The sequence below is a fragment of the Schistocerca americana genome, chromosome 1 (assembly GCF_021461395.2).
Source record: "Schistocerca americana isolate TAMUIC-IGC-003095 chromosome 1, iqSchAmer2.1, whole genome shotgun sequence".
NCBI lineage: Eukaryota > Metazoa > Arthropoda > Insecta > Orthoptera > Acrididae > Schistocerca > Schistocerca americana.
Window position 1 is genome coordinate 1,067,033,741 of NC_060119.1, and position 16,107 is coordinate 1,067,049,847.

General features: G+C 41.4%; 1 protein-coding gene across 1 annotated transcript in view; it reads left to right on the forward strand.

Annotated features, from left to right (window-relative positions):
* LOC124549794 (guanylate cyclase 32E) overlaps nucleotides 1–16,107 on the forward strand; it is an 828,442-nt gene that overhangs the window by 630,862 nt on the left and 181,473 nt on the right. The window contains exon 13 of the mRNA XM_047125268.1: nucleotides 10,028–10,132. Within this exon, the coding sequence (XP_046981224.1) occupies nucleotides 10,028–10,132 (105 nt within the window). The remainder of the gene's footprint in view (nucleotides 1–10,027; nucleotides 10,133–16,107) is intronic.

A 16,107-nucleotide genomic window follows, 5' to 3' on the forward strand; every position in this document is an offset into this window, starting at 1 on the left:
CATCCTCGTACCACTCCATTAACTGTATCGACCACGCCAGGAAATATATTAGGAAATATTCACGAAAGATATTTTTGTCGTTCGTCAATAATAACTGAAGATTAAAATTCAGCGTTAGAAAAAAAAACACATAGAAAATTTCGCTGAGCATCAACGAACATAGCTAGTAAAAAATCGCTAGTTTAAAATGAGCTTTAGGAAAAAAAGAACACGTAGAAACTTTCGCTGAGTATCAACAAAAACAGCCAGTAAAAAAATCGCTAGATCAAAATTCTTCAAGAGAGAGGAAATGAAAATTAAACTTTAACAAGCTTCACAACTTTAATTCCGTCTGTAATACTTCGGTTATAGCAACTTGTCATCTGAAAATGTTATAGGATGTGTTGTGTTATTTTTTGTGCTTTTTTTTTTTTTACTACTGCCTGTCATAATTAAAATTCAACATGTGTTTTAAAAGACACATTTGTCGACTGTATTGGTAGAAATTAAGGCAAGGGTAGCATTCCACGTGGGAACTCTCGTCAGTGTTTTAATCTGCAGTGGAGTAGACTTGGTTGTCTCCCCCCTCCCTTCTCCCCACTCCTGGCGTTCCATCCCCTACCCCGCTTGCGGAAGTCCATTCCTGGGAGCCATGCAGAACAGAAAGCGTTCGGCACTTTTCGCTGGGAAGTTGAAATCAAAAGCTATTTTCTACAGAAAAAGTAACCAAACAGGGAAGATATTTTGAGTAAGTGTTACAAGTAATTTCCTACTTTTCGATGAAAATGTTTTTGCATGAAGAAGCAGCAGATCGATCGCTGATAAAACTATGCGCCGCATTCGAATGGAACTTGACAGCAACAGTGGTTTCAATACATACCTTATTCCGTCCAGATTCTTGAGCCCATGAAAGTGCTGCAGTCCTCTTGTCGTCAGTCTTTGATGCAACTCTGACAACTAGGTTGCAACTTCACTGTTTAGACGAGTCAGTAGAAACACAACTTTCTGATTGTCGTTTCGTGCTGCATAAAGTGTACGGATTATTCTAGTAGTGCATACTAGCTAAAATTTAGTTTGATCGTTCTGTAGTTACTAGTAGTACCATCAAACTTGTACCAATGAATTTGTTCATCTTAATTAAACGATTTAAAAAAATCTTTTCCTGGGATGCAGAAATTGTTATTGATTGAATGGAATCATCCTGGCTTATTCCTTTTTCATTTTTTAATGTTTTGCATTTTCGAAGTACAGAGTGAACCACAAGTCTGCTAACGTTTTAAAATGCAATTCACGGAATCATGTAGACAGAAAGGTAAAACTTGACAAACGTGCCTGAAATGATGTGGGGTTTCAATGAAACCACAAACTAGTGCAAAAACCGGTAAACAGGTAGCACAAGATACCAGCACTTCAGTGACGCCGCATGAGTATCGTGTATAAAAAGAGCTGTAGTGAGGGGGGGATTCTGATGCGCCAGCAATCGTGGCACGCTGACTCTACCAAAAATGGAACTGTTGGTGAAGCTTTACCAACAGGATGAATACGCTGTTAATGTACTTTTACGACCCTACCTCCATAAGGAAGGTATTCGAACGGATAACGGCCCTGTGGCAAGTGACACTATGAAGAAAATGGTCACGAAGTTCGGAGCTACGAGTTGTATGGGCGACGAGACACAAGTGCTACTGCTAATCGGATAATTCAGGAAGAAATGGAGACTTCAGCACGTTCACCTCTACATGGTGAAGTCCGCGCTCGTGAAGTCGCAGGCTGCACCGGCATTCCATGCACTCCTCTTTGGAGAGCACTAAGGCGTATCTCCAATGCTATCCGGATAAAATCCAGCGTCATCATGAACAGTCAGCCACAGATATAAACGTAGGCTTAAGCGGTCATTGTCACACTCAATACTTTTGGGTGGGTGGTGGGGGGGGGGGGGGGGGGGAGGTTTGTGACCGCAGTGTCAATATGCAAAACTACCGACGTTTCTGTCACTGTTGCAAATGACCTTCTTCAGGGTATTTGCAAACAAAAACGCCCTGAAGAAGGTCATTTACAACAGTGAGAGAAACGTTGGTAGTTTTACTTATTGATAATGCTGTCACAAACTCAGAAAAATTTTATTGAGAGTCACAGATTTAGCGACTGCAATTTCTCACCAAACGCACTGATACGATGTACACTGCTGATCACAACATTGTCTCTCAACTACGGGTATTGTTAATGAATGACGGCCTACGTGTTCAGCATTTATTATAAAGAATATCATCTTTACTAGAAATCAATTGTTATGCTAATCATTGTTTTTGTGTCATACGAAGCGCCATCTGTTCGTCATTTAGTGATTTATAAAACCCTACGTCATTTCAGACATATGTGTCAATTTTTATCTACCTATATTGTTTCGTAAAGAATAAATTTTCAAATATTAACGGACCTTCCGGTCACGTTGTAGTCCAACTGAACGTTAGATATCTTGAGTATATGCCCTGTTTGTTCAGAGTTTTCAGCATAAAAGTAGCTGAAATGAAGAACAAGTCTTTATTCACATCAATGAATTTCAAATAAATCATCAACATGTACTCATTGCCTCATCAAATACATAGTTTATTGTTTCCACTAGTTCATAGTATTACATACACTTCTACAACCAGCTTACTCTTTCTGCTGTTAACGTTTGATGGTTTCTTTTTAAATGCTTACTGAGCATATTTTCTGTAATAATCTTTTGTATTGTAAATAGAAGATTAATGGACCACTTGCACTTTACATTTTATCTATTATCGTTAATTACATTTTATCTATTATCGCTAACTAATGTGCCGTTGTTTCGGATATTACATGTGTCATTTTTACGCTGATATTCTGAGACTAGTTACAGAAATCGTACTTTTATCGTGTCTCCCTCCACCTTTCTACCATCTCGAGTCGTTCATTTTACCTTTTATGCGACTTGTATCGGTAGCTTCCTCACCAGAGAACTTTTCTCTCGCCGTCTCAGGCGGCTCACAATATTTACTCCATCAGGGACTCCCGTGCTCAAACAGCGTGGCAGGACTGGAAAGTTTCCAGGAAGGCTGACGCCGTAAGCGACCAGCACTGTTTATGTTTTTTGACAAGAGTACAACAGGTGTCCATCAGGATGGGCACCACAAGGTTTCCATTCTTTTACCCCACTATATGTGTCACGTGATTAATTTCTCCTATCGCTCCTTGGTAGATCACTTTCATGATTAGCAACAAAAACGCAAAAGTTGATGTTTTAGAATACTTATTAACTTTGTGAACATGTTTTAGGCCTACAAGGCCATAAATAGTTCTTTGTTGTTCTGTTCTTCAGTCTTATATCATATTAACGCTTCATTGATGCCTCGGTATGTACCCTATCAACCAAAACCTTTACTTAGTCAGGTTGTACCATAACTATTTTCCCCAATCTCCTTATTAATTATTCGATTTACACGCGTGATATTCACCATACTTCCATAGCACCATACTTAAAAAGCTTATATTATGTTCTTACCTTAATTGATGTCCACGTTTCACCGTAAAGACCTCCACTCCAAACAAATACATTCAGAAAATATTTCTTATCAGTTAAATTTGTAAACTACGTTAACAAGCGTTTCTCTTTCAGAAATGTTTTTCCTGCTATTGCGAATCCGCATTCTATATCCCCTTTATATCGGATGTCTTGTACATACGGTACTGTGCAGTTTGTAGGAATTGCAAATATGTCGTATTAATAATTACATACTTGATGTAAGATTTTTTTGTATTTTATCTGTTTTGGGCCGCCATTATGAAATGACAGCATTCAATTTATGTCTGCTGTAGTCTTTCCCCAAAATTACAAAAATTACTCCAAAAAATTAAATTTTTCCCACTTGTAAAAAATTGTTCACATGTAGAACGTGGTTGTGTACTTAGAAAGAAATCTTTCATTGTGCTGTAAAGGTGTAGCAACCGAGAAAATTTTCTCAGTATTGTACTTAATCCGATGTCGTGAACTGACAACGGATAGGAAAGCAGTGCGCCAGCCACATGCCTTTCCATACCTGCATCCAGTGACGCCTATGGTTTAAGCATGACATGGCGGCCGGTCGGTACCATGGGCCTTCAAGGTCTTTTCGGACAGAGTTAAGTTTTTATTGCATTCAGTTTTCTGTGTTAGATTATTAATCAACTATAGACCGATAACTGGTGAAATCAAATTAAGGGGAAGTATTACCAAGAACCAGTTACAAGTTAAAAACATTTTGAAATAGAAGCTATTGGAAACTAACACAAATCTCCATTTTCAAGGTAGGGAAAATTGTTGAAACATTAAAGCAACTCTGTTCATTCGCAAATATCACGTGCTCTGTGGTAAATGATCTTCTTGCGTTTCGTGGTACAAGATGGTGCACGACCAACAAAGGATGGATTAATGTTATACACGTTATGTAAATAGTTCTAAAAATGTACTGCTTTTACTCACCGTAAAACTCTGTAACTGACGAATTAACAGTATCCTCCAAGTAAGTCTGACAAATAAATAAAAATAATAATAAATAAAAACGAGACAGATGGTGAAAAGTACATATACTCTTTACAATTTCGAAAGTAATCACGGCAACTATTATACCATTTATCCAAATGTGAGACAGGACCCCCAATATCTTTACGTAAAATGTGACTACGGTTGCCTATGGAATCATGTTTGCTCCCAGGCACGCAGCTCTTTGTGGGCGGACCAAAATGCTGTCAAGTACGTTACAACCAAGCTGCAGAATTTTCGGTGCGAAGGTCTCACGCATCCTCAATACATTCCCGATCTCTCCCCATGCGATTCCCATATATCTCGAGCCCTGAAGAAAAATATTGATGGTCCTCGAATTGCTATAGATGAAGAATTGCACAACTGGGTATGACAACTGCAAACACTTTTCAATGATGACATTGACCATCTTGTCTCACAATCTGATGAATGTATTAATAGTTACGGTGATTAACTTTGAAATAATAAACAATTTACATACTTTTTTCTGTCCGTCTCGTTTTCATTCGAATGCCCCTGATAGTATATAGTATTTAAAAATGTAGAATTCGTAGTATTTGCAAAAGCTGCACAAAACACAGCCACATGTCTCACAATGACAATACAGTAAAAAATGCCTTAAACGGCTAATGACGGTTTCTGATGTGCTTCCCTTCACATGTTTCTAAAAACAGTCACTATATTCGAACACCGACCAGGAAAATCACATATTCCTAAGTACACCATCCTCCAGGTACGACACTCTCCCCTACTCACAAAGCACTGCTATATACACTATACCAATAAATATATCACAATACATATGTGTCTTTTGTAATACAGATACTGCTGATGATGGGTGAACACCTGAAATTTGTCTGTCAGAAAAAAACCACTCTAAAAAAATCAGCTTTCGTTAAATACATAATTATCAGTATGAACGAACAATGGAAAATCCAGTACAGAATAACAACAGTATTACGAAAATGATATACTGCTACTCATCATATACAGGGGATATTGAGTCACAAACAGTTACAAGAATACTAATTAAGTGAGCTTTCGACCAAAAGCCCTTCTTCTAATATACAAAACCCACACACATTCACGCAAGCGCGACTTCACACACATGACCACCATCTCTGGCCATTGAGCCCAGACTGCGAGCAGCTGCACCTTATGAGAGAAGCAGTCTGGGCAGAGGGGGTAAGGAAGAGTTGGGACGGGTTAGGGGTAATATAGTGATTCTCCCATCAGGCGCAGTTGCTTGCAGTCAAGCCTCGGCAGCCAGAGACCGTGGTCGTTTGTGTGCGAGCTGTGCTTGCATGAAAGTCTGTCTGTTTGTGTGTATATATGTGTGTGTGTGTGTGTGTGTGTGTGTGTGAGAGAGAGAGAGAGAGAGAGAGAGAGAGAGAGAGAGAGAAAGAGAGAGAGAGAGAGAGAGAGAGAGAGGGAGAGTTAGTGTTTTCTACGTTAGAAGAAGGCCCTTTCGCCGATAGCTCACAAGTTCAGCAGTCTTTTTGTTGTGCCCGTCCGCAACTCAACATCTCCTCTGTATGGTGAGCAGCGATCTCTTATTTTCATAATACTGTAATTACTAATATCAGATAATTTAAACGCTTTAATTTGGCCATCATAAGATGTTTTGCAACACAAAAAACTAAACTCATACGTATATGAAGGTAGTATCTGTTCCCGAAAGAACAGATTCCACTGATCACCGTGCAGCTTCTCTTGAATAAATGATAATTAAATCGACACTCTAGCTGCAAACAGGCATTGATATACATTATTGGGGACATCTTGAAAATGCGTCATCTGACCGGGACTCAAACGAAGGATCTCCTGCTTACATGGCAGACGCCTTATCCATCTGAGCCACCGAGGGCATTTTGAAAATGTGTGCCCCGACCGGGACTCGAACCCAGGATCTCCTGTTTACATGGCAGAAGCTCTATCTATCTGAGCCACCAAGTGTACAGAGGGTAGTGCGCCTGCAGGGACTTATACCTTGCCCGCTCCCCGTGATACCCACATTCCCAACATGCCCACACCAATACATTCGTAGTGCGCCTAATAGATGCTTGCCCTTCACACTCATTACTCGTGGCAGATTAATCTACCAAGTCCCGTACGAGTTGGGGCATAGCATGTGCATTTGCACAAGACGGTCAATTGCCAGGTAGCCATATTTTCACTATATATGAAGGTAGTATCTGTTCCCGAAAGAATGTAGTGGTGTGTACATGTTGGGAATGTGGGTCTCACGGGGAGTGTGCAAGGGATAAATCCCTGCAGGCGCACTGTCCTATCTGCCCTCGGGGGCTCAGATGGATATAACGTTTGCCATGTAAGCAGGAGATCCAGGGTTCGAGTCCCAGTCGGGGCACGCATTTTCAACATGTACCCAATGATGTATATCAAGCCTGTGTGCAGCTAGGGTGTCGATTTAATTATCATTGATTTAAAACTCATACATTACTTTTACTGTCTCTTAACTATTGGGACACCTCATAATTTTTCAAACAAAAATTTATAAATTTAAAATATGGGATCTTAAAATGCGGGACAGGAAGCTATTTTCTGCTCATGTTTCTTATCTTTGTCGATCAACCTACTGGCAAAGGGAGTGCAAGCTTTTTTATATAAACACTTTCACTACATATGTACCGCCTACACTTGCAATAGAACCTATACGGAAGTCTGAAGGTGGAAAGCTGCTCTGAAAGAAATATTCGACACTTTCTGGCCGAGACAGAAAATTAAAAGGAGAAACAGTCACTCAAACTTTCACGGCAGGCGAAATGCAATAATGAAAGAACACGCAGATTTTTCAGCCTTTTTAAGGCAGGCGCAATGGATCGATGAAAGGAAAGGACTGATTATTCAGCATTTTGGACAAATTAGTTGCAAAAACGTTTCGGAGATTCAATTGCACAAAATTAATTTCGCGCAGTTGAAAGAAGCTAACTGTTTTGAATTCTAATGAGCGAGGATGAATCACATTAATTTAAAGCTACTGTACCTCCCGTGTCAGAGGGTGGTACCCCAAGGCAGGAGAGGAATCGTGAGCAGCATTTGTTTTCTCATCTTCAGTCACGAAAAGCGGGGTAAACGACGGAAGTAGGCGTGGCTTTAAGCACGTAATTCAACAGGGACTTAATGGAAACTGTACACACCATAAATCCGATTCTCCACGAGGCTCACTGAAGTCCCATAATGTAGTTGCATCCATCTCCCTCTCCGGATGTTTATGTTCTGTTCAAGTTATGAACGCAACATTCATGTTTTACTACTAAGCTCTTCATTTAGCAGTTTCTCGTTCGCAGTTTTATACCTTACAGTCACACCATTACATGTGAAACGACTTTTCAAACAAGCGAAATACTTCAGAACATTATCTCGGTGGTAACAGTTTGCCACACTTTGTGTAACTGGATGACGTACTGGAAAAGTACAGTTTCGACTCTGAGCTCATTCCCCAACATATGTCTGGAGTAAATACCGGTGTAACAAAATAGTGAGTTGTATTTCAGGCATGCATTTGACAACAGTTACATATCCGAAACTGTACACCAATATAAGTAAAGTAAAGAGAAGCTACAATCCATCCAAAGACAATCAGTGTGGTAAAATTCTGTAATTCATATAATTTGTAGCGGCTCTCTACGCATTTAAAACTACACTACTGGCCATTAAAATTGCTACATCACGAAGATGTTCTACAGACGCGAAATTTAACCGACAGGAAGAAGATGCTGTGATATGCAAATGATTACCTTTTCAGAGCATTCACACAAGGTTGGCGCCGGTGAACACACCTGCAACATGCTGACATGAGGAAAGTTTCCAACCGATTTCTCATATACAAACAGCAAAAAAAATGGCTCTGAGCACTATGGGACTTAACATCTTAGGTCATCAGTCCCCTAGAACTTAGAACTACTTAAACCTAACTAACCTAAGGACATCACACAACACCCAGCCATCACGAGGCAGAGGAAATCCCTGACCCCGCCGGGAATCGAACCCGGAACCCGGGCGTGGGAAGCGAGAACGCTATCGCACGACCACGAGATGCCGGCACACAAACAGCAGTTGACCAGCGTTCTCTGGTGAAACGTTGTTGTGATGCCACGTGTAAGGAGGAGAAATGCGTACCATCACGTTTCCGACTTTGATAAAGGTCGGATTGTAGCCTATCGCGATTGCGGTTTATCGTATTGCGACATTGTTGCTCGCGTTGGTCGAGATCCAATGACTTTTGGTAGAACATGGAAGCCTCGTATCACAAGCAGTCGAGGTGACAGGAATCTTATCCGCATGGCTGTACCGGGTCGTGCAGTCTCGTCTCGATCCCTGAGTCAAGACATGGGGACGTTTGCAAGACAACAACCACCTGCACGAACAGTTCGACGACGTTTACAGCAGCATAGACTATCAGCCCGGAGACCTTGGCTGCGGTTACCCTTGACGCTGCATCACAGACAGAAGCGCCTGCGATTGTGTACTCAACGACAAACCTGGGTGCACGAATGGCAAAACGTCATTTTTTCGGATGAATCCAGGTTCTGTTTACAGCATCATGATGGTCGCATCGGTGTTTGGCGACATCGCGGTGAACGCACATTGGAAGCGTGTATTAGTCATTGCCATACTGGCGTATCACCCGGCGTGATGGTATTGGGTGCCTTTGGTTACACGTCTCGGTCACCTCTTTTTTGCATTGACGGCACTTTGAACAGTGGACGTTACGACCCGTGGCTCTAACCTTCATTCGATCCCTGCGAAACCCTACATTTCAGCAGGATAATGCACGACCGCATGTTGCAGGTCCTGTACGAGCGTTTCTGGATTCAGAAAATGTTCGAGTGCTGCCCTGGCCTGCACATTCTCCAGATCTCTCACCAACTGAAAACGTCTGATCAATGGTGGCCGAGCAACTGCGTCGTCACAATACGCCAGTCACTACTCTTGATGAACTGTGGTATCGTGTTGAAGCTGCATGGGCAGCTGTACCTGTACACGCCATCCAACCTCTCTTTGGATCAATGCCCAGGCGTTCAAAGCCGTTATTACGGCCAGAGGTTGTTGTTCTGGGTACTGATTTCTCAGGATCTATCCACCCAAATTGCGTGAAATGTAATCACATGTCAGTTCTAGAATAATATATTTGTCCAATGGATACCCGTCTATGATCTCCATTTCTTCTTGGTGTAGCAATTTTAACGGCCAGTAGTGTAAAATAACTTCACCAAATGCTTTTCGCAAAGATGAAAATATTAATAACTGGTTATTGTTTTAGTAAATACCACATAACTGAACTTGGCTGTCAGACTGTATGTGTTTATAAGTATTTCTCCGACTGTTTCCAATACTTATATTTGCATGCGATATACAGCCAACAACTTTCAGTGAGTGAATACGATGTAAGTTTAGCTTCTGTAAAGTGTTCATTGTATTGAGTCTCTAGGGTGTACTGAAAAGAAGTGACAGTGATGGGTTTGTATTGCCGTTCACTGTTGACAGATGAGGGACCTGCGACACGACAACCTGAACGCTTTCATCGGGGCGTGCACCGACCCGCCAAACATCTGCATCGTCACCGAGTACTGTGCAAGAGGAAGTCTCAAGGTCAGCAGTGACACCACAAATCTATTAGGACAATACTTTACCAGTATATAACAGTATAGAGTATCACTTATAAGGTGTGCAAAGTAGACAGCGTTTATGTAATCTGACCCTGAATGTAAGAGAATGCTGATAGATTACCTCGTCAGTCCATCAATCTCTTCTTCTGCCAGTGAAAAGTTCCTGTAATTTTAATTACTTTCCATTCTTTCGTCTCGCATATGGCTACCTGCCGCTGTTAGTAACTTTTTGTCTTCGTGCAAAAATTGTACCATTGCGTAAAAGTACACTCATTGTGATATGAGACCAGAACATGTTTAAAGGTAACACCAACAGTGCATAAGAGACATAAAATAAATTACGAAATTGTCCATCATAACACAAATTTTAGAAAGGAACACCACTTATAATTGTTTATATTTCTAATATCCGTAATGTAATTATGAATATTAATGTTTTATTCATTAATAATATGATGTTTGAACATATCACCTTGGAAGCTACTACAGGGTGTATTTCACAATATTTATTTGTTGTTAAGATCCGCAGATTATTGATCAAGTTGTTCCTTGGCTCTGAGCACTATGGGACTTAACATCGGTGGTCATCAGTCCCCTAGAACTTAGAACTACTGAAACCTAACTAACCTAAGGACATCACACACATCCATGCCCGAGGCAGGATTCGAACCTGCGACCGTAGCAGTCGCGCGGTTCCGGACTGAGCGCCTAAACCGCGAGACCACCGCGGCCGGCCAAGTTGTTCCTACTTTCAAAAATAGCTTTCTGTACAGCCTCAAACGCCAGCAACAGATTACACTACTTAACTATTTAAAGAGAAACAAAAATGAAGAGAGAGTGATCTAGAGAGAGAGAAAATGAGAAAATAAGACTGAAAAACGCAGGAGAGTGTATAACTACAGATGTCGTACATAATGAAATGAAGGTAAAAAAAAGTAAAGATGTTACTGACATTGCTGGAACCCACAAATTTCTGTTACATGTTTCTCCTCCTGTAACTGAAGCTGGAATATTCTGGTCCCATGATAAAGACACTGTACCTTACAAAAGGCGACAACCGATCAAAACTTATCAAAGAAGACGGAAATACTCGTGTGATATAATTAAATGAAAGCACAATGACGTGAAGTAGTATAGGTAATCTTCAACTACTTACGAAGGTTTTTTCTTTAAAAAAATGACACTTTGTCAACAGAGTATGAGTAACTAATTATCATCTTTTATTTTCTTGCAACAAAAATCACAAAAACCTGTTTTGACCAGCCAGTGTCCATCATGTCAACTGTCTTTGTTCTGATTGCAGTTAGAAGTTAATACTGAGTATTTCGCATAGGATGAACAGCAAAATAGCCAGCTCTGACATGCCTCAACTGACCTACGGGCTAGAGGATTACACCACTTGCAAAAATTCTCTTTATTTCCATTTCTTTAGTCGCAAATTCTTTCTATAACTTCTCTTACGGAGATAAGGAGAAAGCTCCGATGTGTATTCTTTTAAATCTGAGGACTCTGAAATAAGTTACCAAGAACTCTGCGTGATGCTTCCTCTAGAGTACATTGTTTGGCCTCCGGATAAACATTAAACTGAATCCAGGATCAAAAATTATAGCTATTAAACAAAGAAACTTACATACTGAAGATAGGGAGCAATTCAATTTCTCCTGAAACTCTCGTGTAACTCACTACGTCTAGTATCGCAATGATAACATTGTGCAACAACATGCGCTCACGCCCGTGCGTCTGTGTGTGTGTGTGTGTGTGTGTGTGTGTGTGTGTGTGTGTGTGTTTGTGTGGGTGTGTTGTGTGTTTTGCTTGCCATTATCTGTTGAAGGGTATGGTAGAGAATGCGGAAAACAACTTATTTGGGCGAAAAATCACAAAGTTATCGTCCTGCTGATTTTCCTGAACAACGAAATACTTCGCTAGCTGTGCACAAACGAAGTAGACTGCTTTGCGTATTCACCGTCATTGAGTACTCACACTGCTTGTTTAGACCGTACTTACAGATTAACCGAAGAATTGTACGACTTGCCAGTTTATGATAAACGCAGTGTGATCACAAGTAATTGCCAAAGTGTCAGTCATAATAAGATGCTGAGTAGGTGCGTAGACGAGTATCATGATGTATAGGTAACCATCAGATTTATGAAGCATACAAATTTGCCTGACGCTACTAACATCCTAGGTAGTATAGTAACAACAGATTTAATTGCACATTTTCCATTTTAGACAACTCAGGACAAATGTTATCGGTCAATGTATTGCTTACAGGTACCTAGTGGACCGAAATTTAGAAAATTTTAAACTATAATTTCAGATATTGTGACAGTAAAGACTCCATGCTATTTCTGAAAAAAATGTTAAAGTGATCTGACCTTTCTCAGACATTATTCTCAGCCAAGTAACTCTAGCACTACACGAAAATAATTTGTGACGTAGCAGTTCAAACCTCTTGTAAACAGTTTATATCCAGAATTTCAAAGCGATAACACGTCATACCGCAGTCGTTCATCCGGCTATTCATCTGGAACACTTCAGTGAAGCGTTAAATAATTAGAGAGGGTTGCCAGTCCTTTGAGATAGCGAATGATCCTAATATTAGAACCAATTTTCAGACGAGGTGATTTACATGCTACATAATTTACTTGAGCCACTACCAGAATTACATTTCTTTTGATCACGAAGGTCAGAACCATTTGGTAGCGTCCTAAGACAGTAGGCTTCACACAAAATATTTTTACTATCGTGTTACTAATAAATCAGACAACGCATTAACAGCGTGCTCTGTAGCTGCCTCCTAAGATATGTCAGGTTGTTAAACGAAACATATCAATTTCGTCTTGGACGTCTTGCCTACTGTGCTGTGTTATGTATAACCAAGCATTTCTCTGAAGGGGTCGGCTACGTTCACACCTCATCAGAGACTTGGTTCTAACAAGCGTTCATATAAAGAAAAGAAATTAACACCAAGTGCTATCCAACTTTTTATACGATGTTTACCCTCTTATAAATAGCACTTTCTTCAGCTTCATTCATTCACCAGCTCGCGTGATGAATTACTCATTCTATTACGGAAGAGGAGTGAGAGAAACAGTTAATGTACACCACTGGGAGCAGAAATAACCTATTCCTCATACGCCCAATATGCGGCAGAACTTAAAAAACTTGTCTATTGGCAACAATAAACAGTTTCCGGACTCCTCAAATAATGTATAATGTATGCGTATAGTTACTAGTGAAAATAATCTTAGCACATTTTAATTAATCAGTCACAGTGTATGAAGTGATTCCTCATTTTACAGAAACAGCTTGACAGGGGACTTGGCTCTTATTTATTAGTGTTACAGAATACAACGCCGCGATACAAAAATATAAACATCAAAAAAGTTTTTCATCGCCCCGGTTCCCAGAACTCCTGAAGATAGACGTTAAATGTGGATATTGTATCACAGACACAGTCGCTTTGACTGGTCAGAGGTGTCACTGAACCCGCCCAAAGATGTAAACAACCTTGCATGAGCAGTGCCCATTCGACGGAGGGGGTCTGACAGCCGATCAGTTCCAGTCATTCCATCAGGAAGGAGGTACACGTCTCTCGTTGTCTGTAATTCAACCATGCGTAGACGCTCAATACCGCGGTTCGATCGCGCCCGCATTGTTACTTTGTGCCAGGAAGGGCTCTCAACGAGGGAAGCGTCCAGGGATCTCGGAGTGAGCCTAAGCGATGTTGTTCCGGCATGGAGGAGATACAGAGAGACAGGAACTGTCAATGATATGCCTCGCTCAGGCCGCCCAAGGGCTACTACTGCAGTGGATGATCGCTACCTACAGATTATGGCTCGGAGGAACCCTGACAGGAACGCCACCATGTTGAATAATGCTTTACGTGCAGCCACAGGACGTCGTGTTACGACTCAAACTGTGCGCAGTAGGCTGCATGATGCACAACTTCACTCCCGACGTCGATGGCGAGGTCCATCTTTGCAACGACGATACCATTCAGCGCGGTACGGATGGGCCCAACAACATGCCGAATGGACAGCTTCCACCGATGAGTGTCGCATATGCCTTCAACGAGACTATCGTCGGAGACGTGCTTGAAGGCAACTCGGTCAGGTTGAACGCCTTAGACACACTGCCCAGCGAGTGCAGTAAGGTGGAGGCTCCCTGCTGTTTTGGGGTGCCATTATTTGGGGCCCACGTACGCCGCTGGTGGTCTTGGAAGGCTCCGTAACGGCTGTACGATACGTGAATGGCATTCTCAGACCGATAGTGGAACCATATCGGCATCGTATTTGCGAGGCATTTGTCTTCATGGACGACAATTCGCGCTCCGATCGTGCACGTCTTGTGAATGAGTTCCTTCAGAATAACATCGCTCGACTAGAGTGGCCAACATGTTCTCCAGACATGAACCCTATCGACAACGCCTGGGATAAATTGGAAAGGGCTGTTTATGGGCGATGTGACCCATCAACCACTCTGAGGGATCTACGCTGAATCGCCGTTGAGGAGTGGGATAGTCTGGACCAACTGTGCGTTGACGAAATTATGGATGGTATGCCACAACGAATATAGGCATGCATCAATGCAAGATACGTGCTACTGGGTATTAGAGATACCGGCGTGTACAGCAATCTGGACCACTACCTCTGAAGTTCTCGCTGTATGGTGGTACAACATGCAATGTATGGTTTTCATGAGCAATGAATGGGGCGGAAATGGTGTTTACGTTGATGTTTATTCCAATTTTCTGTACAGGTCCCGGAACTCTCGGAACGGAGTTGATGCAAAACTTTTTTGATGTGTGCATTATCTTCTTCGGATACTAAATTAATTAGTGACCGTAAATATGGACGTACTCCAACGTGTTAATCGGTAAACCTTTATTGTGAGTATTTCAAAGGAACCATTCTCTTATTTTATCACTTTAACTTTGTCTTATCTAGAACCTTTTTTGACACTTTTATCCAAGAGACAAACATGATTTCAGAGTGTACTACACAGTTATACTGTTAGAAAATATCCATTCAAATTTTCTCAAACTACGAACGTTTCCTGACAAAACAAACTGTGTGATGGACCGGATTTAGAACCTCCAACCTCGCTTTCTGCAGGCAGCGCTGATAGGAACAGAGCTGACGGGTACTGCTCTCCACCTGCCATCTACATTTATATCTATCTGTACATCTACATACATGCTCTGCAAGCCATGTTACGGTGCGTGGCGGAGGTTACCCTTCCCACTGCTAGTCATTTTCTTTCTTGTTACATTCGCAAATAGAGTGAGGGACAAAGGGCTGTCTATATGTCTACATACGAGCCGTAGTTCCATATACCTTTTCTTCGTTGTCTTTACACTAAATGTACGTTTTCGGCAATAGAATCGTCCCATAGTTCACTGAAAATGCCGGTTCTCTAAATTTTCTCTATAATGTTCCTCGAAAGGAACGTCTCCTTCACTCCACATTACTTACATAATTTAGATTTTGTCTAAATCATTTTGTATCCTCTTACAGTCACTCAACCATGACACCCTCCTGTACACCACAGCATTATCATCAAACAGCAGCAGACAGGTGCTCACCCTGCCGTTCCGATTATTTATGAATACACATAACAAGCGCAGTGCTGTCACACTTCCCGGGGCGCTCCTGACGATACCTTCGTCTCTGATGAACACACGCTGACGAAGACAACGTGTTGGGACCTGTTACTTAAGAAGCCTTCAAGTCACTCACATAACTGGAAACGTATTCCGTATGCTCGCATCTTCATTAACAGCCTGCAGTGGCGCACGGTGCCAAATGCCTTTCAGAAAGCTAAGAATATGGAATCTATATATGGAATCTACCTGTTGCCCTTCATCCATGATTCGCAGGATATCTTGTGAGGAACGGGCAGGCTGAGTTTCGTGCGAGCGATGCTTTCTAAAACCGCGCTGATTTATGGACAGAA